At 40.1% G+C, this 25,751-nt stretch overlaps 1 protein-coding gene across 5 annotated transcripts in view; it reads left to right on the top strand.

The window, feature by feature from the left end:
* DIAPH2 (diaphanous related formin 2) overlaps positions 1–25,751 on the top strand; it is a 372,666-nt gene that overhangs the window by 329,241 nt on the left and 17,674 nt on the right. For 4 of the 5 annotated variants that reach the window (XM_070759879.1, XM_070759876.1, XM_070759875.1 and 1 more), the window contains 2 exons: positions 7,182–7,274; positions 7,410–7,550. In XM_070759879.1, the coding sequence (XP_070615980.1) occupies positions 7,182–7,274; positions 7,410–7,546 (230 nt within the window). In that variant the 3' untranslated portion in view covers positions 7,547–7,550. Of the gene's footprint in view, positions 1–7,181; positions 7,275–7,409; positions 7,551–25,751 lie in introns of those variants that run through there. The other variant, XM_070759878.1, reaches the window with a different exon arrangement.

Here is a 25,751-nt window from a genome sequence, read left to right as displayed (position 1 = left end):
TATAACAAGCAGGAAGAGGGAGATTATGATCCCGTTATATAGAATGCTGGTGAGACCACATTTGGAATACTGTGTTCAGTTCTGGAGACCTCACCTACAAAAAGATATTGACAAAATTGAACGGGTCCAAAGACGGGCTACAAGAATGGTGGAAGGTCTTAAGCATAAAACGTATCAGGAAAGACTTAATGAACTCAATCTGAATAGTCTGGAGGACAGAAGGAAAAGGGGGGACATGATAGAAACATTTAAATATATTAAAGGGTTAAATAAGGTCCAGGAGGGAAGTGTTTTTAATAAGAAAGTGAACACAAGAACAAGGGGACACAATCTGAAGTTAGTTGGGGGTAAGATCAAAAGCAACATGAGAAAATATTATTTTACTGAAAGAGTAGTAGATCCTTGGAACAAACTTCCAGCAGACGTGGTAGATAAATCCACAGTAACTGAATTTAAACATGCCTGGGATAAACATATATCCATCCTAAGATAAAATACAGAAAATAGTATAAGGGCAGACTAGATGGACCATGAGGTCTTTTTCTGCCGTCAGACTTCTATGTTTCTATGTGTTGCATGGGTTTTAAATTGTCCGGGTTTTATATATTGTTCTCTTTTAATATTAGATTTGTTGCAATGTTATATTGTTTTTGATTATTGTTGTGAGCTGCCCCGAGTCTTCGGAGAGGGGCGGCATACAAATCTAATTAATAATAATAATAATAATAATAATAATAATAATAATAATAGTAATAATAATGGATGCTTGGCTGCATAGCTAGAGGTGTAACAAGCAGGAAGAGGGAGATTAGGATCCCGCTATATAGAATGCTGGTGAGATCACATTTGGAATACTGTGCTCAGTTCTGGAGACCTCACCTACAAAAAGATATTGACGAAATTGAACGGGTCCAAAGACGGGCTACAAGAATGGTGGAAAGTCTTAAGCATAAAACGTATCAGGAAAGACTTAATGAACTCAATCTGTATAGTCTGGAGGACAGAAGGAAAAGGGGGGACATGATCGAAACATTTAAATATATTAAAGGGTTAAATAAGGTCCAGGAGGGAAGTGTTTTTAATAGGAAAGTGAACACAAGAACAAGGGGACACCATCTGAAGTTAGTTGGGGGAAAGATCAAAAGCAACATGAGAAAATATTATTTTACTGAAAGAGTAAGTAGATCGTTGGAACAAACTTCCAGCAGACGTGGTAGATAAATCCACAGTAACTGAATTTAAACATGCCTGGGATAAACATATATCCATCCTAAGATAAAATACAGAAAATAGTATAAGGGCAGACTAGATGGACCATGAGGTCTTTTTCTGCCTTCAGTCTTCTATGTTTCTATGTTTCTATAATAATAATAGTAATAGTAATAATAGTAATAATAATAATAATCAGAATAATCAGAATAATCAGAAGTATCAGAAGAATCAGAAGAATAATCAGAAGAAGAATCAGAAGAATAATCAGAATAATAATAATTAGAATAATAATCAGAATAATCAGTAGAACAATATTAATACATAAACATATAACTCATATCACTGAAATCCCTGCCTTTGGTTTCTAACCCTGTAAGACATTTCATTAGGTTAATTTAGAAGTCTGGGAGCTGTGCTGAAATTGCTTGCTTCCCGGGACTTGGAAATACTTCAGGAACATCTGCTGCCTTGTGGAAGGACTGACATTCCCAATAAATTATATTTATGAAAAGCAAAACTAGTTTAATCCCTTTGAGCTGCTCCTGAGATGGATTAAATGTCAGATCCATACTGTTATTCAGATAGGTGAGCAACTTGGCATGATTGAAGGGGGCGCCGATCTGATCTCTTACATAATACCTCGTTCTGTTCATTCCCAAATTGCTATCAACTATCATTGGTTATGAAGTGCTCCAGTTTCTGCCTCGCTCCTTGTTGTAGAATAGAAAAATCCACTTTAAGAAAATAGCTTTTATGAGCAATTAAAGTGGGCCTCTTTTAACAGGGATGCGACCGATTTATAAAGGATTTCTAACATTCGTTTCCCTCGCCCCTACCCCACTTTCTCTGTTGCTTTTAAAATATACTTGAAGACATCGGAAGCGTTCAGTAGAAAATTAGTTTTCACCAAATTGGTAATTAGTCTAAAAAAGTAATATTGCGTTTTATATGTTTTTCTAAAGCAGGACTACAGTATTTCAACATTATTTAATTCTTTGCTACTTATGGTGGCAAGAAAAATGTAAATTGCAATAGCAGGTTGCAAGAACATCGTGTTGAAGCAGCTGTTGATGCTGAAAAGTGGCTAGGGTTATCCTTTCAGGAATAGACAATGTTTGAAACTAGATAGCTCTCTTGTTCTTCTATGAACCATGTTTAACCAATCTGTTAAACATGTCACCTGATGGGACTTAGGAACTCTGCCTTCTCACTCACTTCTTTACTTACATATTTATAAAGGTAAAAGTTCCCCTCGCACATATGTGCGAGTCGTTCCCGACTCTAGGGGGCGGTGCTCATCTCCGTCGGAAGATGTCTTTGTGGTCCTGTAGCCGGCATGACTAAATGCCAAATTGCACAGAATGCTGTTACCTTCCCACCAAAGATGGTCCCTATTGTGGAAGATCTTAAGTATAAAACGTATCAGGAAAGACTTAATGAACTCAATCTGTATAGTCTGGAGGACAGAAGGAAAAGGGGGGACATGATCGAAACATTTATGTTAAAGGGTTAAATAAGAACAAGATGTTAAAGGGTTAAATAAGAACAAGAACAAGGGGACACAATCTGAAGTTAGTTGGGGGAAAGATCAAAAGCAACGTGAGAAAATATTATTTCACTGAAAGAGTAGTAGATCCTTGGAACAAACTTCCAGCAGACGTGGTTGGTAAATCCACAGTAACTGAATTTAAACATGCCTGGGATAAACATATATCCATTGTAAGATAAAATACAGGAAATAGTATAAGGGCAGACTAGATGGACCATGAAGTCTTTTTCTGCCATCAGTCTTCTATGTTTCTATTTTTCTACTTGCATTTTTTACATGCTTTTCAACTGCTAGGTTGGCAGAAGCTGGGACAAGGAACCTCATTCCATTACGCGACACTAGGGATTCGAACCGCTGAGCTACCGATCTTTCGATCGACAGGCTCGGTATCTTAGCCACTGAGCCACCACATCTTTTTAATATATCTACAAATGCGTGTGTGTGTGTGTGTGTATCTGTTTTCGTAGATTTTCAAGGGTATAGGTATGTAGGTTTGGGCGTATTTGGTCTTTTCACATGTAAGATCGATAGAATCTGCACCAGTCTGAAGATGACGAATGAGACCTCGTCGAAACATCGCCAAGATTCTATCGATCTTACATGGGAAAAGACCTGAATACGCCAAGTTTGGTTGTTTGCTTGGTTTGGTTGTTTGTTGGTTGGTTGTTGGTTTGCTTGTTTTGTTGGTTGTTTGCTTATTTGTTGTTTGTTTGTTGGTTTGCTTGTTTTGTCAAGTACGTATTGGTGGTATACAAAGATATACAATATTTATATACAGTGATCCCTCGATTTTCGCGATCTCGTTCTTCGCGAAACGCTATATCGCGATTTTTCCCACCCGATGACGTCACTCTCTTCCTTCCTTTCTCATCTTTCTTTCTCTCTCTCTTTCTCTATCTTGCTTCTTCCTCTCTCACACTCTCTTCCTCCCTCTCTCATCTCTTTCTTTCCTTCTCTCTCTTTCTCTATCTCTCCCCCTCTTGCTGGCGGGCGGCGGGCGGCAGGCGGGCGGCGGGCGGGCGGCGGGCGGGCGGGGGCACCAGCGAGGAAGACCCAGGGAAGGTTCCTTCGGCCGCCCAGCAGCTGATCTGCTCGGCAGCGCAGCAGCAGCGAGCAGACAAAGATCGGGGTTTCCCCGCCACCCACGCAAAGGGGAAACCCCAATCTTCGTCTGCTCGCTGCTGCTGCGCTGCCGAGCAGATCAGCTGCTGGGCGGCCGAAGGAACCTTCCCTGGGTCTTCCCCGCCGCCCACGCAAACTCCACCATCTGCGCATGCGCGGCCATGAAAAAAGGGCGCGCATGCGCAGATGGTGTTTTTACTTCCGCAACCCTACATCGCGAAAAATCGATTATCGCGAGGGGTCTTGGAACGGAACCCTCGCGATAATCGAGGGATCACTGTACATGATTCTAGTAAAAGAGCAACGTTAGGACAGGGGATGGAAGGCACTTGGGTGCACTTATACACATCCCTTACCGATCTCTTAGGAATCGGGAGAGGTCAACAGTGGACAGTCTAAGGGTAACGTTTGGGGGTTAGGCGATGATACTACAGAGTCAGGTAGTGAATTCCATGCATCAACTACGCGGTTACTAAATATATTTAGTAACCAAGTAATTACTAATTATAATATATTTCATGTATCAATATATTTAATTTATACAATATAATTTATATAATATAATTTTTAGTCTTAATTGCTATTTCTATTTTGCCTCCAACAAATTTAAGTATTTACATCTTTGCATACCCATGGACATACATATATGTAGTGTTCATTTCCATCTGTGGTCTATCGCAGAAATATGGATACGGATATGCTACAGTTCTCTTAGGTTGTTTTTATTTTAAATATTTCACTGAATAAAACACTTTATATTTCATACTTTATATAGGGCAGTCCTCACTAAGTGGCATTTGTCATATTTCACTTAATAATAAATGCTTGTAGACAAATTATATTGATGTAAACTTATGTGGCCTTAATCCATGATGACATTTTATTTGATTAGTCAATCCACTAAAGGGTGTAAGAAAATTGCCCTCTTATCTTTTGATATTTGAAGTTGACTCTGTAATCTTTTTTTAAAAAATATATTTTTATTATTTTTCAAAAAGACAAACAAAGACAAACAACGATAAACATTTAAGGAGCTACCATTGCTCCGCTTGTTGTAGAAGTCCAACTAATACAAAAATATAAAACCCTAACTGTTGTCAGATCAATACAGAAATGGCATATGTGTACATTACATTTTTATTAAATTTAACTCTATATTTTTATATTAATCATGTTAATTAAATTTCTTTATAAAATATTGTATACTTATTCAAAAAGATAAAATATAAAAAATGCAGGAAAAAATAACACATCTAACTTTATCATACTATAAACTATTTCACTCTATCTTATAAATCTTCAAATAGTTATACCTTCTTACTTATTTAATTTTTAATACTTTAAAAAAAAGTTGACTCTGTAATCTTGTGTGGATGAAAGAAGGAACAAGGCTACCCGGTCTTCGATGACCGTTTAAGTATTTGTGCGTTCTGCATTTTAACATTGCCAAAAGATTTTCAAAGTTTTCAAGAATAAAATAAATTGAAATTAAAAAATGCCAGCGTTTAATGGGCAAATAAAAATAACAATATCAATGAATAACAATGTGAAAAATGTCAGCCCGCTTCTCTGAATGCCTCTACAAACACCTTTACAACCCAAACGCTCCTTGCTTTAGGAAGAAAAATATCTCCCTATTTATTTTTGAACAGTTGGTTTTGCTTTTTATGGGCCTACTCACAATTTCTCTACCAGAGTAAACAAATTCTAGTAAAATTATGTCTGAGTGAATAATGATGAACAAGACAGCAGAGGAGAGAAATTAGAAGTATAAAGTGTGATTTTAATGTCTCGGGTTAATAGAAACAAAATCTTTGCTCGCATTCACGGGTTTTTTTGGATAGTTAAATGAAACTGACAGGTACAAGCAGATACTTTGCTTATGTGTATTTACACTTTCATTAAAATAAAAAGTGCTCTATATGCACCGAAAAATAGTGGAAAAGCCTTCTTGTTCTTAACTGTTGGGTTAAACTGGTGTTGATAGTGCCACATTCAGTGAATTTCATAGCATCTATTAATTCTGCTGCGAGATTTTCCAGTTTCATACTTAGATATAAACGGCATAACAGCAGCTACAAATTAACATCTGTATATTTGTCTGTGGTTCACATTTATCAGTAATATTAAAAACAAGGTCTTAAAAGAAATAGAAATGAGGCTGGGTGATATCTATTGAACCTTAGAAGTGAACTAGTCAATCGCTCTGCATGAAATTTAACCGCTCGCATTGCCCTGTCACACATGTCCTTAATCCAGGACTTTTTGGCATCGGACCAGAATATCTCCGGGACCGCCTTCTGCCGCACAAATCCCAGTGACCGATTAGGTCCCACAGAGTTGGCCTTCTCCGGGTCCCATCGACCAAACAATGTCGTTTGGCGGGTCCCAGGGGAAGAGCCTTCTCTGTGGCGGCCCCGGCCCTCTGGAACCAGCTCCCCCCTGAGAACAGCCCCCACCCTCCTTGCCTTTCGCAAACGCCTTAAGACCCACCTCTGTCATCAGGCATGGGGGAATTGAAATAGTGTTTATGTATTTCATTTCATTTTATTGGATTTGTATGCCGCCCCTCTCCGTAGACTCGGGGCGGCTAACAACAGTAGTAAAAACAACATGCGACAATCCAATACTAAAGAAGCTAAAAACCCTTATTTTAAAACCAATCATACATACGAACGTACCATACATAAATTGTGGAAGCCTAGGGGGAAAGAATATCTTAATTCCCTCTTGCCTGACGACAGAGGTAGGTTTTAAGAAGCTTGTGAAAGTCAAGAAGGGTGGGGGCTATTCTAATCTCTGGGGGGAGCTGGTTCCAGAGGGCCGGGGCCGCCACAGAGAAGGCTCTTCCCCTGGGTCCCGCCAAACGACATTGTTTAGTTGACGGGACCCGGAGAAGGCCAACTCTGTGGGACCTAATTGGTCACTGGTATTCGTGCGGCAGAAGGCGGTCCCTGAGATAACCTGGCCTGGTGCCATGAAGGGCTTTATAGGTCATAACCAACACTTTGAATTGTATGGTATGGTATGTTGTGTGAATGTTTTTTTAAATTATGGGTTTTTTAGCTTTCTAATTATTGAATTTGTATTTTACACTGTTTTTCTGTTGCTGTTGTGAGCCGCCCCAAGTCTGCGGAGAGGGGCGGCATACAAATTAAATAAATAAATTAAATAAATAAATAAATAAATAAATAAATGTAACCTTACTTTTTTTGCTTTCCCAATCCATTGTTTTCCCCAGTGTTGCAGCCTTAATTGCAAAGCAATTAATTTGACTTTTTTTCTCTGCTATTCACAGAAGGGGATGAGACGGGAGTGATGGATAATCTTTTGGAAGCACTGCAGTCGGGCGAAGCGTTCCATCGCAGAAAACGAATGCCAAGGCCTCAAGGTAGGACACACAATTGCATTTGAGGGCAAGGGCATAAAAATACAGCTATTATTTTGAAAGCACAGTAGTCATAGGACAAGGGTCTTCTGAGGAAGCCCCTTATGAGTTTCAATAGAAGTATCTTTTTTGGTGTAGAAGCGAATTGCCAGCAGGATGTCGTTGTGCAATCAACGGAATGTAATGGGATAATTATAATAACTGCCTCAGGAAAAACAACCAAAGTTCAAGGAGCTCCTGTTTTGATTGATACCACTGTAAATGAACGTAAATAATGCTCCGGAGTTTGTGGCAAATCATTAAAAATGTTCCAAATAATTAAATTGAGTCGGCCGCGATCCTCCGCCTATAAGAACAATCAATCTTCATTTTTCATGGGTAAATTTGTACCTTGTCCTTCAGACTATTAATTTTGTTAAAGCATACGCTAATGAACATTCCAGAGTTGATGTTGTTGTGGTTTTTTTTTAAAAAAAAAAAGTGCTAAACGGCAACGCGTATAGCAGGTTTCTCTTGTCGGATCCCTCATGTACTATTATTCTGAGTTTGATTTGTGGTCTGCCATGGCTGGCAGTCTCATTGGAGACTGCAAATGTGATTTAAATAAATTGTAATTTACTTGAAAGCCACCGTGGGTTTTTTCTAAAAAACAGACTGATCAAAAGCTGCTAAATTTAGTCAATGTGTAAAGCAGGGTGTCAAACTCAAGGCCCGGGGCCTTTACTCGGCCCGTGGGGTGTTTAGATCTGGCCCAAAGTGCCACCCTGGAAACACCGAAGGATTGGGAGGGCTGATCTCCCGAGCTCTGTTTTCGCTGTACAGTGTTCCCTCGATTTCCACGGGGGATGCGTTATGAGACCGCCCGCGAAAGTCGAATTTCCGCGAAGTAGAGATGCGGAAGTAAATACACCATTTTTGGCGATGGACAGTAGCGTAAGCCATCCCTAAACATTTTAAACCCCTAAATTACCATTTTCCATTCCCTTAACAACCATTTACTCACCATTATTATTGGTACTCACCATTAAATAAGACACTTAGTGATCCTGATATTTATAAAGATAATTATTTATTAACAATAATTATTTTTTTGTTATTTATTTGCAAAAATTATTATTTTGGCGATGACATATGACGTCATCGGGTGGGAAAAACCGTGGTATAGGAAAAAAACCGCAAAGCATTTTTTAATTAATATGTTTTTAAAAACCGTGGTATAGGCTATTCGCGAAGTTTGAACCCGCGAAAATCGAGGGAACACTGTAGAGGGTTGCAGGAGGCCATCACAGCCACAAATGAAGCTCAGGAGGCCATTTTCTCTGGCAAGGTGCACAGGCCACCACCGGAAATCCCGACACAAGTGACATTGAGCTGGCCACGCCTCCCTCAGGCCACGCCCCCCACCGAGGTCAAACACAATCCTGATGGGGCCTTCAGTGAAATTGAGTTTGATGCTCCTGGTGTAAAGGAAGGCACAGATAAAAGTTTCAACGTTCATGGTGATACCATGTTATTCCCTTACCCATTTGCAATACAACCTCTGACGTAAATACGTACCTAGTGGGGGTGTTGCACTGTGACATACTTACCTATGTTGTATATGGAAAGAAGAGCAACATGTAACAGCTGGAAAATTGTATATTAAAGCTCTGCTTTCAGTCTCAGAATATCTGATCTGACTGTGAATTTTATATGAGTGGAGAACATCTTCTTCCTCTTGTTTGCATTCATGTTCCTACGGCTATAAATACCGTATGTACCCTGATTCCCCCAAAATAAGACCTCCCCTGATAATAAGGCCAATCGGGCTTTTGAGTGCTTGGCAATAAGGCCAAGCACTTATTTCAGGGATCAAAAAAATATAAATAGGATCTTATTTTCAGAGAAACATGGGAGGGAGGGATAGATAGATAGATAGACAGATAGATGGATAGTTTGTTTGTTTGACTTCTATGCTGCCCAATCCCTTGGGACTCTGATAGATAGAGAGAGAGAGAGAGAGAGAGAGATGGAGGGAGAGGTAGAGAGATAGATAGGGATGGATAGATGGATGGATGGACGGAGATATGAATATATGATACAAGAGAGAGAGAGAGAGATGAATAAGTGGAAATGGTGTTGAGCTCTGAGCTCTGAATTCAATAAGTGCAAATGATATTGGAGGGGGGAGGAAGAGAGAGAGAGAAAGAGAGAGAGAAAACACAGTCAGACATATATATCTAGTAATCTTTAACGAGAATGTTCCTGAAAAGACATTGTATAGTTATGTACTATCAACTTAATTATTTAAGGAGGTCATCATGATTAACTAATTTCATTGTGATGAAATTAGCAAAGAAAAAAAATCAATTAGCAAAGACTGAATAGTCCAATGCATAACAGAAGAGTCAAGACAAGATGTTGTGTTTTCTCTCACTTGTTTGCTGACTTAATGTCATCTGATAGTTTCAAAGAAGGTTTCTCCAAATCCCTCAATAAAGTAAATTAGCTAGGTCGTATTATTGATCCCATCTTAATGTACTAAAAGGTCATTTAGTAGTTTGTGCCTTTTGAAGATGACATGACAAAATCCCAATGCTTAAGCTAGATAGATGGTGCCCGTATTCAAATAGGAATGCCATTAAAAATGTTAAATATCAGTCTTTCATCTCCAAATGTCTCTATTGCATATCAACGTAGAACACAGGTGCTTTAACAGAGCTTCAGATAGGTGGTGTATTTATGATATATACCTATCTGAAGCTCTTTAAAGCAGCTATGTCTTTTCTTGGGATCATTTGGCTGCCTCCCACAGCTCCAAAACATCTTTTGAAAAGTTATATAATTTTCAAAATTTTGAGGGATATGTGCAGTTCAAAAGAACAATCTCTATTATTTGATTGTCTTTCCCCTAAAGTTCTTTTTTTCCATTTTTTTAAATTTTCCTGATTGCAGCCTACATAAAGTTGAGAGAATTGAAAATTTTTGAATATAAATCTAGATTTCTATTATATGTCTGTGTTTGGGTGTACTGTATGGGGAAAGAGATAAATTTATTTGAATTTAATATTATGGCATATTTTTAACGGAATTTCTGCTTTAGCAGATATGCATTTCATATTTTAACGGTGGGAATGCATTTTAATTAACTTCTTACGAACATGATGTTTGCATGGTATATTTGCAGTACATACACACTTGAGATGAATCACATGTTCTATACATTTTTCACCTGTGAATGTTTTTCCTCCAACATACAGTACATAGCTGAAGCTTTGGGGCATAGGAAGATTTTAATGTACATTCTGCATCTTCTGTAGACTTTTTAAAGGCAGTGAGGTAGTGATTCAATCATTTCAATTGTCACTACATCTTGAAATGCCTGTCCCTTTAACACTTCTGCATGTCCTGCTTCAGCTAAAACTATGAAGGGGACAATTTTTGAAAGGCATTCATCATACTTTCACCAATTATCTGTGACCTTTTATCCTAGCCACAAGCTATGAGATGATAAAACAAGACCAATTCTGAAATATATTCCCTCTAATATTAGCTTAAGTTATTTCTTTTCCTTCGTAGCTAACTGTTCTTATTTTATTTTATTTTTTAATATATATATATTTTTACTTTTCTCTATGCTGCTAAATCTTTTACTATAAAATTAAACTTCTGGAAACATTAATAGCTGCTGCCCTTTTAGGAATGTCCTGGTTCAGAAATATTGCATCTGCAGGCTTACTCTATGCTATAATTTCCTTTTTGCTGCAGCATAGTTATCACCGTGAAATGGTTTAGTTACTAACTCTTGAGGCTGTGAGCTAGATATTACGTATTGTAGGCCGAATCAGGATGTCTCTGGTTTTTAATGTTTCTGTACTCTGTATTTTAATGTTTTGTATATTACATGAAGATGCTGTGGCATATACTGTATTCTACAGCTTCAAAATACAAGGCCTTAGCAAGGCAACCACGATTTTCTCCAAAGTGGTACACACACACACCATGCCAGTAACATATCGTAGTTGTTTTTATCAACGTTTCACATTGGTCCCAATTACTTTTCCAGCATAATAATAATAATAATAATAATAATAATAATAAATAATAATAATAATAATAATAATAATAATAATAATAATAATAATAATAATAATAATTTATTGGACTTGTATGCCGCCCCTCTCCGAAGACTCGGGGCAGCTCACAACAATAATAAAACAATATAGCAGTAAAAGAAATCCAATATTAAAAAAACATATATAAAACCCCAGCAATTAAAACCATACAGCACATACATACCAAACATAAAATATAAAAGCCTGGGGAAGGATGTCTTAGTGGTGGGTCTTAAGTAATTTGCTTAAGGTGGGTCTTAAGTAATTTGCGAAACACAAGGAGGGTGGGGGCCATTCTAATCTCTGGAGGGAGTTGATTCCAGAGGGCCGGGGCCGCCACAGAGAAGGCTCTTCCCCTGGGGCCCGCCAAACAACATTGTTTGGTCGACGGGACCCGGAGAAGGCCAATTCTGTGGGACCGTATTGGCCGCTGGGATTCGTGCGGTAGAAGGCGGTTCCGGAGGTATTCTGGCCCACTGCCATGTAGGGCTTTAAAGGTCATTACCAACACTTTGAATAATCTGCCAGTTTCCCGTAAACAGATACACAGAAACGTAAGGGGTTTGAAGGGACATTAAAAGTCATCTAGTCCAGTCTTTCTTAACCTTGACAAAGAAGTGTGAGCTTCAAATTTCAGAATTCTCCAGCCAACTTCTTAAAGTTGCCAAAGTTTGATTAGATTATTTTTAAAGTTGGAAGGGACCTTGTAGGGCATCTGGTCCAACCCCCCGCTCAAGAGGGGGTATTTCAGACAAATGGCAGTCCAATCTCCACTTTGAAGGTCTCACGTGTTGGAGCTCTCACAACCTCCGCAGACAAGCTGTTCCGCTGGTTGATCGCTCTCACCATCAGAAAATTTCTTGTTATGATCAAGGAAATGGAGCACCTCCCTTATGAAACCAGGTTGCAACGCCTTGGTCTCTTCAGCCTTGAAAGACGGCGTTTAAGGGGTGACTTGATCGAAGTGTATAAAATCATGCATGCGATAGAAAAGGTGGATAGAGGAAAATTATTTTCTCTATCACACAATATTAGGACGAGGGGGCACTCCCTAAAGCTCATAGGTAAGAAAACAAGGACAAATAAAGGGAAATATTTCTTCACCCAGAGGGTCGTTGGTTTATGGAATTCACTTCTAGAAGAGGTGGTGACAGCTGTCATCCTTGATAGCTTCAAGGCAGGATTTGACAGATTCATGGACAGTGGTTATTGAAATGAATGTCCATGTGCCGCCTCTATGTTGGTTGAGGCAGGTAGGATTCCCTTGAGTACCATTTGTTGGGGGTCAAGGGAAAGGGAGGGTTTTGCCTTCTCTTTCTACTCAAGATCCCCATGAACAATTGGTGGGCCACTGTGGGACACAGAACGCTGAACTCGATGGGCTTTGGCCTGATTCAGGATGGCTCTTCTTAGGTTCTTATTTCCAGGTTGAATCTCTCTTTGGTCAGTTCCCATCCATTATTCCTTGTCTGGTCTTCTTCTGCCTTGGAAAACAGTCTGACCACCTGCTCTCTGGGGCAGCCCCTCAACACTGTTATCATGTCATCCCTGGTCCTTCTCTTTGCCAGACTGACCTTGCCCAGTTCCTGCAACCTCTCTACATATGTTTTAGTTTCCAGTCCCCTTATCATCCTGATTGATAAAAGGTTGAGAAACTCTGATCTAATCTATCTCCCTGCTCAGCCAGTAGACCAAGCTGGACCAATTTAAGATTCTGGGTCCTATTCTTTTTAATATGTTTGTGAGTGACGTAGGGGAATGTTTGGTAGGGAAGGTTTGCCTATTTGCCGATGACTCTGAAGTGTGCAATAGGGTTGATATTCCTGGAGGGGTCTGTAATATGGTAAATTATTTAGCTTTACTAGATAAATGGTCTTTAGCTTTACTAGATAAATGGTCTTTAGCTTTACTAGATAAATGGTCTTTAGCTTTACTAGATAAATGGTCACAGCAATAGAAACTGCAGTTTAATGTTTCCAAATGTAAAATAATGCACTTGGGGAAAAGGAATCCTCAATCTGAGTATTGCATTGGCAGTTCTGTGTTAGCAAAAACTTCAGAAGAGAAGGATTTAGGGATAGTGATTTCTGACAGTCTCAAAATGGGTGAGCAGTGTGGTCGGGCAGTAGGAAAAGCAAGTAGGATGCTTGGCTGCATAGCTAGAGGTATAACAAGCAGGAAGAGGGAGATTGTGATCCCCTTATATAGAGCGCTGGTGAGACCACATTTGGAATACTGTATTCAGTTCTGGAGACCTCACCTACAAAAAGATATTGACAAAATTGAACGGGTCCAAAGACGGGCTACAAGAATGGTGGAAGGTCTTAAGCATAAAACGTATCAGGAAAGACTTAATGAACTCAATCTGTATAGTCTGGAGGACAGAAGGGAAAGGGGGGACATGATCGAAACATTTAAATATGTTAAAGGGTTAAATAAGGTTCAGGAGGGAAGTGTTTTTAATAGGAAAGTGAACACAAGAACAAGGGGACACAATCTGAAGTTAGTTGGGGGAAAGATCAAAAGCAACGTGAGGAAATATTATTTCACTGAAAGAGTAGTAGATCCTTGGAACAAACTTCCAGCAGACGTGGTTGGTAAATCCACAGTAACTGAATTTAAACATGCCTGGGATAAACATATATCCATCCTAAGATAAAACACAGGAAATAGTATAAGGGCAGACTAGATGGACCATGAGGTCTTTTTCTGCCGTCAGTCTTCTATGTTTCTATGTCTATGGTTTTCTTAAGGATAATGAAAGCGTACACGCTCAGAATAATGTATAAATAAATCAATTCCTCCCAATAAACACTTAAAAGGAGCCAAATAAAGTAGGGATTCAATGGCCAGATTTTATTTTCCAGGAGATTCACTTATATTGGATCCTGATCCCATGGGGCTTAGACAGAAAGGAGAGAGCGATTTGCATGTGGTCAATACAATTGCAGCATCAAATCTACATTTCTAAAGTGATTTTGCTCTCAGCCTCACACACATGGAAAGGCAGGAAAATAGAGACAACAGGAACTCCATAGGAAACTTCAAAAGAAGGTTCTTGAAAATACTAATGAGATTAAAGTAGAGTCCCATTAATCTGATTGCTTCCTTTGTTACTTCTCTTCACACACTTCTGTGGTTCCTGCTGAGTGGAGCTTTAAAGGAGGAAAACCTCTGAGTTCAATAAGTGCAAATGATGTTGGGTGGGGGGAAGAGAGTTTCTTTCAGAAGACATATTATGCTACCTGCTTAGTATTTTACAAGTGGCTTCCACCTATATTGTCAATATTAAGTACCCTGGAGAACAGCAAGAACAACACACGTTAACTAGAAACAAGAAAACTATTTGACAAATTCTCTTTAGTGGAAGCCACGCAAGGAAAGGATTATTCAAACCAATTTGTCTTCCCGAACATTTGTTTTATTGCTAAGTTTTCGGGACCGCTGCGCTCCATTTTTTAACTTTGCATTTTTTTCCGGCTTCCCCAAAGTGATATTTTAATGAGGCTGATGTACTTGTGTCCAGCCATTTTTTCCTTTGAAATACTCCAGGCAGAAAAACATTTGGCCCCGATCAATTTTACTGTAGGAATGTAATTAATTTTATGATCTATGCCCCTTACGAAGAGAACACTGTAACCAGAGATACGTCTTTGCGCGTTATTTCAAACCTTGTTTGTGGGAAATGAATTCTCAAGGAGGGAAGTGGAACAGCTTTTCATCGCGGCGGTGATACGATCAGCAACATTTTTATTAAAGTACGGAGGTGATTTGCTACCCAATTTTCCTAAAACATAATTGCTGTTAATAAATGTCATCACTTGTGCTTAATCTGCCTTCTGTAACACACTGTTATTATTTCACATCCGTTAGCCCTGAGTCAGAGGTGGGCTGCTAAGGTGGAGCGGTGATGTGTGCTTGCCGCCGTGGCTCTGAGTGCTTGCAGAGTCCAGCGCAATTGTGCTACTGCACCTGGGCAAGTAGCAAAACCGTGTGCGGGGATGCAGCATCCCCTTGTGCCTTTACTCCTGAGTCAACCTCTGTTTTCTTAATTGTCCCCTTCTCCTGGCAGCTCTGTGCATGCACACATAAAGAACAGGATCCCACTTATTTCCGACTCCGAAGGTGGCTGGTAACTGTCAGAAGGCCCTGGCCCTATCTCTGCCTCGGATGCAGAGCAATTCCTCAGAGCCTTCCTGAGACTCCAGGACTGGCTTAAGTTCCTCCTCAAACTCCTCACACTGTCCATGTGTGCCGGCAGCTCTGCTGGTGGGTCACAACACTTTGCTTGTCAGAAGGTCGCAAAAGGGGATCACATGATCCCAGGACTTTGCAACCATCATCAAGAATGCAGCTGCGAGAGCAATCATGGGCTTCCCTAAATATGCCCATGTCATACCAACACTCCGCAGTCTTCATTGGTTGCCGATCAGTTTCCGGTCACAATTCAAAGTGTTGGTTATGACCTATAAAGCCCTTCATGGCACTGGGCCACATTATCTCTGGGACTGCCTTCTGCCGCACGAATCCCAGCAACCAGTTAGGTCCCACAGAGTGGGCCTTCTCTGGGTCCCGTCAACTAAACAATGTCGTTTGACGGGACCCAGGGGAAGAGCCTTCTCTGTGGCGGCCCCGGCCCTCTGGTACCAACTCCCCCCAGATATTAGAATAACCCTCACCCTCCTTGCCTTTCATAAGCTCCTCAAAACCCACCTTTGCCGTCAGGCATGGGGGAACTGAGATATTATTTCCCCCTAGGCTTCTACAATTTATGCATGGTATGTTTGTATGTATGATTGGTTTTATAACAAGGGTTTTTAGCTGTTTTAGTATTGGATTTCTACATGCTGTGTTTATCACTGTTGTTAGCCGCCCCGAGTCCACGGAGAGGGGCGACATACAAATCCAATAAATAAATCAATCATAAATGCGGACCGGTTGCCTAGCATCTGAATTTTATTCATATGACCATAGGGATGCTGCAATAGTCCTAAGTGTGAAAAATGGTCAAAAGCTGTTTTTTGTTTCAATGCCATTGCAACGTTTGATTAGCCCCTAAATGAATTGTTGTTAGCAGTGTTCCCTCTAATTTTTTTTTTTGGGGGGGCGGAAAAGTATAGTGTCTGAGCGGCAGTCCCTTTGGGACTGGGCGGCACAGAAATAATAAATGAATAAATAAATAAACAAACAAACAAACAAATAAAAAACCCACCCTGTTTTGCCTCACAGAATTTCAAAATAAAATACTGTACTGTGTGTCTATAACAGTGAGCTCATAATAGGGCAACTCTATCAATATCAAACTGCCACTTAAATAGTTGAGCTAGTTTCAAACTAGATTTTGATTTTCTTTCTCTCTTCCTTACTCCCATTCTTTTTCTTTCTCTTTTCCTTCCTCTCTTTTTTCTATCTGTTTCTCTCTCTTCCTCTCTTCCTCTCTCTCTCCTTTCCTCTCACTCTTTCCCTCTCGGCTTCTGGGCAGGTTTGGAAAACTCTGAGTTGATGATGATTTTTAAGTGAGCGATTGCTCACTGCTCAGCTTAGAGGGAACTATGGTTGTTAGTCAAGAACTATCTTTGATTGTGTTTCCTGCCTCAGGATTTTTGTTTACTTCCCAATTTAACCTACTGGGACTCTCTGCTGGTTTGTCCTTCAAATAAGAACTTATTCTACCTGTTTATCTAGGTGTCATCCACAATTAGCTAGCTGTTCTCACTGCTGCTTCTTGGTTGTGCTAGTACATCTTGAGACCCTGCCTTGTCTCTTTCATTTACTGACCCTGCAAACTCGGCTAATTCAAGAGGAAGTCCCAACAAAAACTACTGAAACTATTTCGCTCAGAACATACGATAGCTGTTCTGCTTAATTTCTACGGATGACAGGATACCAACCTGATTCTATGAAGTCTCTTTTTCCCACGGCTGCCATTGAGTTTCATATGCCAGTTCTCAAAAATAATTGCATTTGGGGGCATGTGTTTCGTAAGAGAGTTTATCCGAAACCGAATAAGATGGTGATGTGTCTTTCTTAAACGGAGGGAAGCACCGCAATATCCGACTGGCACTTTAATATAATAAGGATGGGAAATTTGGCTCTTGAGACAATTGTCTTCATTTCATGCCATTCTAGGTTCCTTGTCCAATGCTGACTTCAGGAAGATGAAGCTCGGAAAAAGAGAAAGGGATTGAGTGAAACTGAAATCTAAAAACTAAAAACACACAGCAGGAAACCGGGGAGCGTTTCCTAAATTATAAAGATATTGGATAACAACAGTTAGTTTGCAGATGAAGTTGTGCTTTTGCATGTAGAGAAAAGGAACACAGTCATTTTTGACGATAGGTAATACAGCAAGTGTTGGGAGCAAAGACCAGGTCATACTATATTGGTCTGCATTGGTTGCCGATCAGTTTCCGGTCACAATATATTGGTTATGACCTATAAAGCCCTTCAGACTATCTCAGGAAAAGAGAAAGAAAAAGAATGGGAGTAAGGAAGAGAGAAAGAAAATCAAAATCTAGTTTAAAACTAGCTCAACTATTTAAGTGGCATTTTGATATTGATAGAGTTGCCCTATTATGAGCTCACTGTTATAGACACACAGTACAGTATTTTATTTTGATATTCTCTGAGGCAAAACAGGGTGGGTTTTTTATTTGTTTGTTTGTTTGTTTGTTTGTTTGTTTGTTTGTTTAATATTTCTGTGCCGCCCAGTCCCAAAGGGACTGCCGCTCAGACACTATACTTTTCCGCCCACTCCCCAAAAAAATTAGAGGGAACAGTGGCCCCCACCCTCCTTGCCTTTCGTAAGCTTCTTAAAACCCGCCTCTGCCGCCAGGCATGGGGGAACTGAGATACTCTTTCCCCCTAGGCCTTTACAGTTTTATGTATGGTATGTCTGTATGTATGTTTGGTTTTACAATAAGGGATTTTAACTGTTTTAATATTGGATTGTCATATGCTGTTTTACTACTGTTGTTAGCCGCCCCGAGTTTACGGAGAGGGGCAGCATACAAATCCAATAATATAAAATAAAATAAAATATAAAAACCGCATTGATATAAAATGTGGATATATATTAAATTTTGTTGCAAAAATAAAAACCAGAAGCACAGACAAATGACTGATTCCAGCTGGATTCATAAACTTCTTCATAAACATAGTAACAAATGAATTTACAATACCATAAGCAGAGATGCTCTTCAAGCAGTTACAAGTAAACACAAGCAGTAGAGTTAGTTTCATTTCTGCAGAGCAGACAAGAAAGCAGAGTGAACTGAGCCACATTTTGATTCTCTGCACAGACTCAGGTCTGTTTAGCTCCCATTGGCTGACTTAGTTGCTATGCCTATTCATTGGCTGCCCTTGTTAACATGGCCCTCTCAGTTCATGACTATCTCAACAATATACAGGCAATCCTTGATTTATAGCCACAATCGGGACCAGAACTTTAGTCATAAATAGTTACAATCAGAAGTCAAGGCACCCATGTAATCTGCAACCCTTGTTTGCACATTTATTTCTACTGTTGTGTCTGTGTTTCCCTTACTCCAATTTTGTTGAATATTTTAAGACCAAAATTTCCATTGTTAATCTAAAGCAGTTGTTAAATGACGATTTGGGTTAATTTTACAACAAGTGATGGCAAACCTTTTTCCCCTCGGGTGCCAAAGAGCGTACACACAAACTGTTATGCATGTGTGAGTGTCCATATACACCTAATTCAATGCCTGGGGAGGGCGAAAACAGCTTCCCCACCCCTGGAGAAGTCTGGAGGCTGGAAATGGCCTGTTTTCCAACTTCTTGTGGGCCCAAGAGGCTCATGTTTTGACCTTCCCAGGCTCCAAAAACTTCCCTGGAGTCAGGAAGGGTAAAAACGTCCTCCCCCATCCCTCCGTAGGCTCTTTGGAAGCCAAAAACGCCTCTGTGTGAGCCAAAAATCAGCTGGCCAGCACACACGCACGTTGGAGCTGAGCTAGGGCAACGGCTCGCATGCCAGCAGATATGGTTCCGCGTACCACCTGTGGCACCCGTGCCATAGGTTCACCATCAGTGTTTTACAACCTTTCCTGCCACCGTTGTTAAAAGAATTGCTGCAGTTATTACGCAACTGGTACAATTGTTAAATGAAAGTAGCTTCCCTGTTGACTTCGCTTGTCAAAAGGTCACAAAAGGGGTCACATTAGATTAGATTTATTGGATTTATATGCCGCCCCCCTCCGCAGACCCGGGGCGGCTCACAACAATGGTAAAAACAGTACATAGTAACAAATCTAATATTTAGCAATCTAAATTACAGTTTTAGGTTAAAAAGTCCTAACAATCAGTCATGCACCAAAACTACATGGGCAAGGGGGAAATGTTTCAATTCCCCCATGCCTGATGGCAGAGGTGGGTTCTGAAGAGTTTACAAAAGGCAAGGAGGGTGGGGGCAATCCTAATCTCTGGAGGGAGCTGGTTCCAGAGGGTCGGAGCCACCACAGAGAAGGTTCTTCCCCTGGGTCCCGCCAGACGACATTGTTTAGTCGACGGGACCCGGAGAAGGCCAACTCTGTGGGACCTAACCAGTTGCTGGGATTCGTGCGGCAGAAGGCGGTCCCGGAGATATTCTGGTCCGATGCCATGAAGCGCTGACCTTGGGACACAGCAACCGTCATAAATATGAGTCAAGAGTCCAAATTTAAATCGTGAGTACAAGGATGATACAACTGTTGTATGAAAAATGGTCATAAGAACAAATAATTCTAAGTTGAGGACTCACTCTATATGATTTCAATTTTTGTTTCAGACTGATGCCCGCTATCTAATCATGCAAATCTTTTTCCTGTCTATTTATCTCTACTGAAATGCAATATATTATTGCCTTATCAAATGGAGAATTCCATGTAGATTTTTTTTTAAAAAAGATCCATTGCTCATTTATAAAATAAATTTCAAAACCTTCATAATTTATAAGAAACAATCAATTAGCCAGCTACAGAAAACAGTAATAGTGCAAATGTCTTCCAATTAACCATATTCTAGTTTATTAGGTTAAATAACCTATGTATGTGCTTTTGATGTACGTTAGTTCTGATGTGGCATTTATCAGCTGCAAGTGATTTAAAAAAAAAGAAATTATGAGGGCATTTTTAATGATGTGAATCAGGTTACATTATATATCCCCCCACCCTTGCAATTTAATGATGTCCCTTAAGTACAAATTTGTTGTCAAAGAAAAAAGAAGAAAAACATGTTTTATTGCCTTACATTATTTAAACAGGAATAAAGCTCTGCATAGCTTGGATTTCAGCAAATGGTCAAGGCCAACCCTTTTCACTGGAAGCATAAATAATAACATCGGCATTATATATTTTTTTTCTGGCACAATAGAAACGTTTATATTAATGCCACATATCATTCAATGATGAGAGGCGGCAGGAGAAAGAATGTTGTGCCTTTGGTAGAATATCAACTTATCAGTCATTCTATCATTCTTGTAATCTGTTGAAAAGCCAAGGTTGAGGCTAGCTTCTTTATTGTGGCACACTATATATTATCTGATCTGAAATTCACCCCATCATGGTGATCGCTAAACAATTATGTGGTTTTTTGTTCTGTCGGGCTCTCTGGCAGACTCCTCCCGAAAATTCACAGGTACAAATTTCAGACACACACACGTTTGAAAATTCAAAACAATGTTCTTTATAATGAAAATTCACTTAACCTAAGCCCTCTTTTGGTATAGCAAAGAGCACTCGTCTCCAAACAAACTGGTAATTTGTACAAGTCCCTTAGCAGTTCTGTGATACTTAGCTTGCAGCTGTGAGGCCATTCACAGCCCTTCTTCTTTCACAAAGTGAAACACACTTTGCTCTGGTTTAGTTTCAAAGCGGGGGAAAAACCAGCACACAAAAGGTCAAAGGCAGCAAAGCAGGCACGAAACACAATGATCAGATAATCCTCCACAATGGCCAAACCCACAGGCTGCTATTTATAGCAGCCTCACTAATTACCACAGCCCCACCCAACCACAGGTGGCCTCATTTTCTTTGATAATAATCTCTCAGTTGTTGCTGCCTATGCATCCGTGGCTGTATCATTAACTCTTGTTCTGAATCCAAGGAGGAGCTAGATAATTGATCTCCTTCTGAGCTGTCTGCCCCACTCTCCTCCTCCCTGTCACTCATGTCTTCTTGGTCAGAGGAGCCTTCATCAGCAGATCCCACCAGGGGCGAAACCGGCCTGCAGCATGTGGATGTCTCCCCCACATCCACAGTCCTTGGGGCAGGAGCTGGGTTTCGTTACGTAAACTTTAGATGCAGACATAAGAGAAGAGGGACAATGCTTAGGGGCAGAACTGTTAAAAAGAATCTACATACATCTTGATTCTTAATCGGGAGTGAAATGCTCCTGGTTTGCTCGTATCAGTCATTAGAGAGCCGGTCGCAAAGGGAGCGTGAGGTTCCGCCCACCCTCCCAGAAGCTGCCATGTAGGTTATTTTACCCTCTCTGCATGCACAAAGCGTTCTGTGCATGCGCAGAAGATAAAAGAACCCAAATGGCGGCATCCGGGCAGGTGGGTGGAGCGTCAAGCTCCCTTTATGACTGGCTCTCTTTCAACCAATAGGCACGAGCGAACCGGGAGCATTTCATCCCTGTTCTTAAGGGCTTATTTTATTAAATTACTTATTACAATAATAAAGGAACTGTATATAACCAACAAGACAAAGTGACTGCTAAATAAAAACAAAGCATCATTTAGCTGCATTAATTTTGGCAGTATTAATTAGTTGAAGCTGTAGCCATTCCAATTCTTAGCAGTCAAATCATCATCTTTGCCCTGCATTTTTTTTAAAGGAAATTTTAAAGCTCTCAATTATAGTCCTGGTTTCATCTTAACACTATTCTCTTGCATTTTCTCTCTCTCCCCCCCTTCTAATTATTAATTTTATTCTTTTCTAATGCTCTGTCATTTTATCATAATCCGTGGTCACTCAAGTAGAATCGAGGGTATAACTTTATGTTTTTTGGAAAATTCTGTTGATTTCTGGAATTTGTCGATGTTTTACATATCACTTTGAAAGAATCATATCCAGAGGTACTTTGTAATGGCAGATTATTTTCTTGACTGAGCAGGAGCATTTAAGAAAAAGATTTCTGGAAATAGTTAAGACTGTCAGGGAAATAAAATATTTTAGATAGACAATTACAGGGGAAAAAATGTTTTATTTATAATGTTTCTCCTGTTCTCAAATAACCCAACACACATCCAAATCACTTGTCTAATATATTTTGTTTGATAGACCAAGATACGTAATAACTAAAGCAGAAATACAAGAGAAACATTATCTTCTACTTCAAATTATATGTTGTTCACATTAAGAAAACCTGCTTGCAATATATTATTTTCATGGAAAATTCATGCCCTTCAGAGGCAGGTGTCTTATTAATTTGAGAAGTAAAGAAAAGTAGGAGGGATGGAAACCCACATCCTTTTGACTGCTTTGTGTGACAATTCCCCTATGAAACTATACAAACCTTCTGTCTGTTTATCCGTCCATCGATCGAACCATCAGCTTTTTAACCATAAGCTGCTTCATTAAAACATGATGTGGGCCCATCAGTTATTTACTAATTAGTTTGCATTGGGAAGAGGATTAAGCTGTTTTTTTTTAAGTATTTTTCTTTAATTTGTATCATGGATCATCCTATTGCATTTAATTGGATATATTGTAAACTCACAAGTGTCTTCTTTGAATGCTCTAGGTCAGTGATGGTGAATGTGTGGGGGGGTGCTAGCATGAGTGGTCATCTTACCTGACCAGCTCAGTGCCTTTATAATAAACTGTCCCTTCATCCCAACCATAGTTCCCTCTAAGCTGAGCAGTGAGCAATCGCTCACTTAAAAATCATCATCAACTCAGAGTTTTCCAAACCTGCCCAGAAGCCGAGAGGGAAAGAGTGAGAGGGAAGGAGAGAGAGAGGAAGAGAGAGAAACAGATAGAAAAAAGAGAGGAAGGAAAAGAGAAAGAAAAGGAATGGGAGTAAGGAAGAGAGAAAGAAAATCAAAATCTAGTTTGAAACTAGCTCAACTATTTAAGTGGCATTTTGATATTGATAGAGTTGCCCTATTATGAGCTCACTGTTATAGACACACAGTACAGTATTTTATTTTGAAATTCTCTGAGGCAAAACAGGGTGGGTTTTTTATTTGTTTGTTTGTTTGTTTGTTTATTTATTATTTCTGTGCCGCCCAGTCCCGAAGGGACTGCCGCTCAGACACTATACTTTTCCGCCCACCCCCCAAAAAAATTAGAGGGAACACTGATCCCAACCCCACAACATCTATGCTTCCCAAAGTGCCCCCTCAGCATCGTCAGCAAGGGATTCTGGGACTTGTAGGCCCAACTCCTTCAGGGCTCATGGCAGGGAGAACAAAATGGCGGCTGAAGTCGACACACCTATTGGTGAGTTTCTATGGTAACCGCTGTGACTTCCGTCATTGCCCATCCCTCTTTTTTGTCCCCCTCTTCCCGCAGTCACCTTCCCACGTTTGCTTCGGCAGTTGAGAGTGGCTGCACTTTGGGGTTGCTGTTGTTTTTTAAAACAATGAGCAGTCCCACGGATTTCAAAACGTCCCTTAACCCGTTTCTCCAGTTTTCCAGTCACAATTCAAAATGTTGGTAATGACCTATAAAGCCTTAAATGGCATCGGACCAGAATACCTCTGGGACCATCTTCTGCCTCAGGAATCCCAGTGACCGATTAGGTCCCACAGAGTTGGCCTTCTCCGGGTCCCGTCGATTAAGCAATGTCATCTGGCGGGACCCAGGGGAAGAGCCCTCTCTGTGGCGGCCCCAGCCCCCTGGAGCCAACTCCCCCTGGAGATCAAAACTGCCCCCACCCTCTTTGCCTTTTGTAAGTTGTTGAAAACTCACTTGTGCCACCAGGCATGGGGAAATTGACACATCCCCTAACTACTTGGTTTATGTATGGTTTGATTGGGTTGTATGATTATTTTATTATAAGGGTTTTTAATTGTGTTTTAAACATTGGATTAGTACATTGTCCGGGTCCCGTCGACTAAACAATGTTGTTTGGCGGGACCCAGGGGAAGAGCCTTCTCTGTGGCGGCCCTGACCCTCTGGAATCAGCTCCCCCCAGAGATCAGAATTGCCCCCACCCTCCTTGCCTTTCATAAGCTCCTTAAAAACCACCTCTGTCGTCAGGCATGGGGGAACTGAGATATTCATTCCCCCCAGACCTATACAATTTATGCATGGTATATCTGTTTGTATGTTTGGTTTTTAATAAGGGTTTTTAGTTATTTTAAATATTAGATTTGTTATATGTTGTTTTATTACTGTTGTGAGCCACCCCGAGTTTCCGGAGAGGGGTGGCATACAAATCTAATAAATAATAATAATAATAATAATAATAATAATAATAATAATAATAATAATAATAATAGTAATAATAATAATTATTATTATTATTATTATTATTATTATTATTATTATTATTATTATTATTATTATTATTTATCTTCGGATTGTTTTGGACCTTTCCTTCCGCTGCACTTCCGGGTTCCCAAGGTGGCTTCTGCTGTAAAGATACTTTCTCCTATTTCTTCCCCCCGGAAATAGCCGGCAGGCTTCTTCACACACACCAAAAAAGTCCCCCCACCAGCAATGGTGTCCCGCTTTACCGAGGTTATAATCTGGTCACTTTAGCCAAACGGGCAAACCGGAAGTTCAGAAAAAACACACTTCTGGTTTGCCATTGTGCTGTTTTTTGTACTCCAGAGGGTTCAGGGAAGCTTCCTGAAGTGTTGTTTCTTCTCTTAAAGAACCTCAACATTTATTATTTATTATTTATTAATCAGATTTGTATGCCGCCCCTCTCCGCAGACTTGGGGCGGCTCACAGCAATAATAATACAATGTAAACAAATCTAATATTTAAGTTAATTTTTTAAAAAAAACAATTTAGAAACCAATCATACATACTAGCATACCATGCATACATTTTATAAGCCTAGGGGGAGGGAAAGTGTCAATTCCCCCATGCCTGACGACAGAGGTGGATTTTAAGGAGCTTACAAAAGGCTAGGAGGGTGGGGGCAACTCTGATATCTGGGGGGAGTTGGTTCCAAAGGGTCGGGGCCGCCACAGAGAAGGCTCTTCCCCTGGGTCCCGCCAAACGACATTATTTAGTTGACGGGACCCGGAGAAGGCCAACTCTGTGGGACCTAACTGGTCGCTGGGATTCGTGCGGCAGAAGGCGGTCCCGGAGATATGGTAACACTCGATCACTTCAACCTCTTTCTAATTACAGCAGTAGAAGATCTACACACCATCTGTAAAAGGATTTCTCGTCTTTTGTTCCTTTTTCAGAAAACAGAGAAA

Source organism: Erythrolamprus reginae, chromosome 8 (genome assembly GCF_031021105.1).
Source record: "Erythrolamprus reginae isolate rEryReg1 chromosome 8, rEryReg1.hap1, whole genome shotgun sequence".
NCBI classification, from domain to species: Eukaryota; Metazoa; Chordata; class Lepidosauria; order Squamata; family Dipsadidae; genus Erythrolamprus; species Erythrolamprus reginae.
The sequence above is the reverse complement of the archived record's forward strand: the minus strand, read 5'-3'. Positions and strand labels throughout refer to the sequence as shown.